This window comes from Lactuca saligna, chromosome 1, assembly GCF_052625555.1.
Source record: "Lactuca saligna cultivar CGN05327 chromosome 1, ASM5262555v1, whole genome shotgun sequence".
In the NCBI taxonomy this organism is placed as follows: domain Eukaryota; kingdom Viridiplantae; phylum Streptophyta; class Magnoliopsida; order Asterales; family Asteraceae; genus Lactuca; species Lactuca saligna.
This window is the reverse complement of record NC_136417.1, coordinates 22653504-22656701: the sequence shown is the minus strand read 5'-3', so window position 1 is coordinate 22656701 and position 3198 is coordinate 22653504. Positions and strand designations below refer to the sequence as shown.

At 39.0% G+C, this 3198-nt stretch overlaps 1 protein-coding gene across 1 annotated transcript; it reads right to left on the bottom strand.

Moving 5' to 3' along the window:
* Positions 1–609: 609 nt before the first annotated feature.
* Positions 610–2379, bottom strand: LOC145003524 (uncharacterized). The gene has a single exon (XM_078962632.1). It carries the CDS (start codon positions 2377–2379, stop codon positions 610–612), a length of 1770 nt encoding a protein of 589 aa, XP_078818758.1.
* Positions 2380–3198: the final 819 nt, after the last annotated feature.

The following is a 3198-nucleotide window of genomic DNA, read 5'->3' as shown; positions in this document are numbered from 1 at the left end:
AATTACCATAAACTGTGAAGTCGTCCATAAATACTTCAATGATTTCCTCAACAAATTCTGAAAAAATACTTACCATGCACCTTTGAAAAGTGGCTGGAGCATTGAAAATCCCAAAAGGCATTCACCTATATGCAAATGTTCCGAAGGGACATGTGAAAGTAGTTTTTTCTTGGTCCTCGGGTGCAACGGGTATTTGATGGAAACCAAAATATCCATCCAAGCAACAATAATGTGTTTTTCCCGCTAACCTTTCCATCATTTGATCAATGAAGGGAAGTGGGAAATGGTCTTTCCAGGTTTAGGAATTGAGTCGTCTATAATCAATGCAAACTCTCCACCCGTTTTGCACACGGGTGGGGACTAACTCACCTTGGTCATTCTTTGTAACAGTAATACCTGTCTTCTTCGGCACAACTTGGACCGGACTTACCCACTTACTATCTGATATAGGGTAAATCATTCCCGCATTCAACAACTTCAAAATCTCCTTTTTCACAACCTCCATCATTGGAGGATTCAGACGCCTTTGAGCTTCTCGGGAAGGCTTGTAATCTTCTTCCATAAGGATTTTGTGCATGCAAAGCGAAGGACTTAGCCCTTTGATTTCGGCTATAGTCCACCGATTGCTTCCTTATATTCCTTCAAAGTGGTGACAAGTTCTTCCTCTTCTTTTGTTGACAACTTAGTGGAAATGATCACTGGCAAAGTTTCTTTGTCTCCAAGATATGCGTACTTGAGATGCTTGGGTAAAGCTTTAAGCTCCAATGCCGATTCCTGCACAATAGAAGGAACAAGTTTCTCATTAGACATTGGTATTTTCAGCTTTGGAACATCAAACCTCATTTTCTTCTTCTCATCCATGCACGACACAACCTCCATAATCTCTTTATCAATTGTAAATTGATTAGCAAGTTTTTCCACTCTTTCCTTTTGAAAATTCCTGTCTAAAATAAGAGCTAACACATCCAGATTAGACAAATCAAAACACTCATCTGTCAATGGTTCAATGATGTCCACAAAATTCAAAGATAAAATATCACTTGGATATCTCATAGCATCATAAATATTGAAATTTATCACCTCCCCATCAAATTCCATGGACAATGTACCATCATAAACATCAATTTTCGCCCTGGCTGTTTTCAAAAAGGGTCTTCCTAGGAGAATTGAACTCAAATCTGGTGAGTCATCATCGTCCATATCAAGGACATAAAAATATGCTGGAAATACTAGTTCATTCACTTGGACTAACACATCTTCTAGCACACCTTTGGGATGTACTAAAGATCTATCAGCCAATTGAATGATTACCCCGGTCTTCTTCAATGTGCCAATATTTAAAGTTTTAAAGATGGAATATGGCAAAACATTGATAGAAGCTCCAAGGTCTAGCATAGCTCGTGGAACATGAAGATTACCTAATTTGCAAGGAACCGTAAAAACACCCAGATCCTTACATTTTTTAGGTAATCTTTTTTGTAACACTGCACACACATTTTCTCCTACTTTAACAGTTTCATTCCCTTTCAACTTTTTGTTGGATGTACATAATTCCTTAAGGAATTTTGCATACCTAGGGACTTGTTTGATGGCATCAATAAGAGGAATATTTACCTCTACCTTCCTGAACATCTTCATGATTTCATTGTCTTCCCTTTCACGCTTTAACTTGCTTAATCTTGAGGGAAATGGAGGAGGATTGACTTTTGCTTCAATAGGAACTTGCTTGGAAGGTGTTTTTGACTTCTCTACTTCTTTCTCTAGCTCCATCTCTTCTTCTTCTTCAATCATTTTAGGACCTTCATATTCTTTGCCATTCCTCAAAGTGATGGCAAATGCACTATGTTTTGGATTCTGCTCGGTTTGCGCGGGTAGTTTGCCTTGTGACTCTAATTTACTTACCGAAGTGGCGAGTTGAGTCATTTGTTGCTCCATAGTCTTGATGCTCGCTTTGGTTTCATTTTGAAAGTTTTGAGTACTTGTGGCTAAACTCTTAACGATATCTTCCAAAGACATTCCCGATCCGCTTGAACTACTTCCTTGATGCATGTTTTGAGGTTGGTATTGAGATTGATGAGGAGGTTGAGTTGGCTGGAAATGTGGTTGATAATTTTGTTGGTGATGCATTTGATTTTGAAATGGAGGTCTTGGTTGATAAGGTGGTGGTCTTGGCTGAAAATTGGTATTAGGTTGATGCCAATTTGGATTGCTTCTTGGCTGGAAATTTCCTTGTTGTTGACTTGAAAATCCCATAGCTTGAACTAGCTCTACATCTTCTTGTAACATGGGGCACATATCAGTGGGATGTCCAACTTGTGTACAAATGCCACAAGGTCTAACTGTTGGTGGTTGCACGCCCTTGTCTTTTGCAAGCATCATCACTACTTTAGTCAATTCAGAAAGTTGACTTTCAAGTTTTGGAGTAGAAATTTCTTTCACCCCCCTTGGTGCATCACTGTACCATTCTTATTCTTGGATTGTATGTTTGGACTCTTCTGCCATGTTCTTGATAAGAACTCTAATTTCTGTTGGAGTTTTATCAGCTATAGATCCACCACTTGATGCATTAAGTAATCTCCTATCCCAAGATGACATTCCTTCACAAAAATACTGCAACAATTGATACTCGGTAATCCCATGTTGTGGACATTTTGAGCACAATTTCTTGAACTGTTCCCAATAAGTATGCAAGGCTTCTCTCTTTTGTTGCTTGATTCCAATTATCTCTCCGCATAAAGCTGAAGCTCTCATTTCTGGAAAATATTTATCCAGAAACATTCTTGCAAGTTCATTCCATGTTGTGACTGACCCCGGTGGTAAGTCATATAACCACTCCTTGGCTGAATCTTGTAAAGCAAAGGGAAATGCCCTTAACTTGATTTGATCTTTTGTAACTTCATGTGGCTTCATACCCACACAAACAACATGAAATTCCTTAAGGAATTTATGTGGGTCTTCATTCTCAAGACCATGGAATGAGGGTAACAAATGGATGAGTCCATACTTGAGTTCAAAGTTCATTACTGCAGGGTAATTTATGCACAAAGGTTGTTGGGTGACATCTTTAGTGGCCCATTGTCTAAAGATTTGCTCAGGTGGTGGATATGGAGGGTTTTGATTTCCTCCATGGTTATCTGCCATGGTAGGAGTAGGTGAAGATGGTGGGGTGATACTTTTTGATGTTGGAGACGATGTGGT

Coding starts and splice junctions, on each gene's coding strand:
- LOC145003524 (XM_078962632.1), bottom strand. CDS start 2,379: ATGATGCTTGCAAAAGACAAGGGCGTGCAACCACCAACAGTTAGACCT.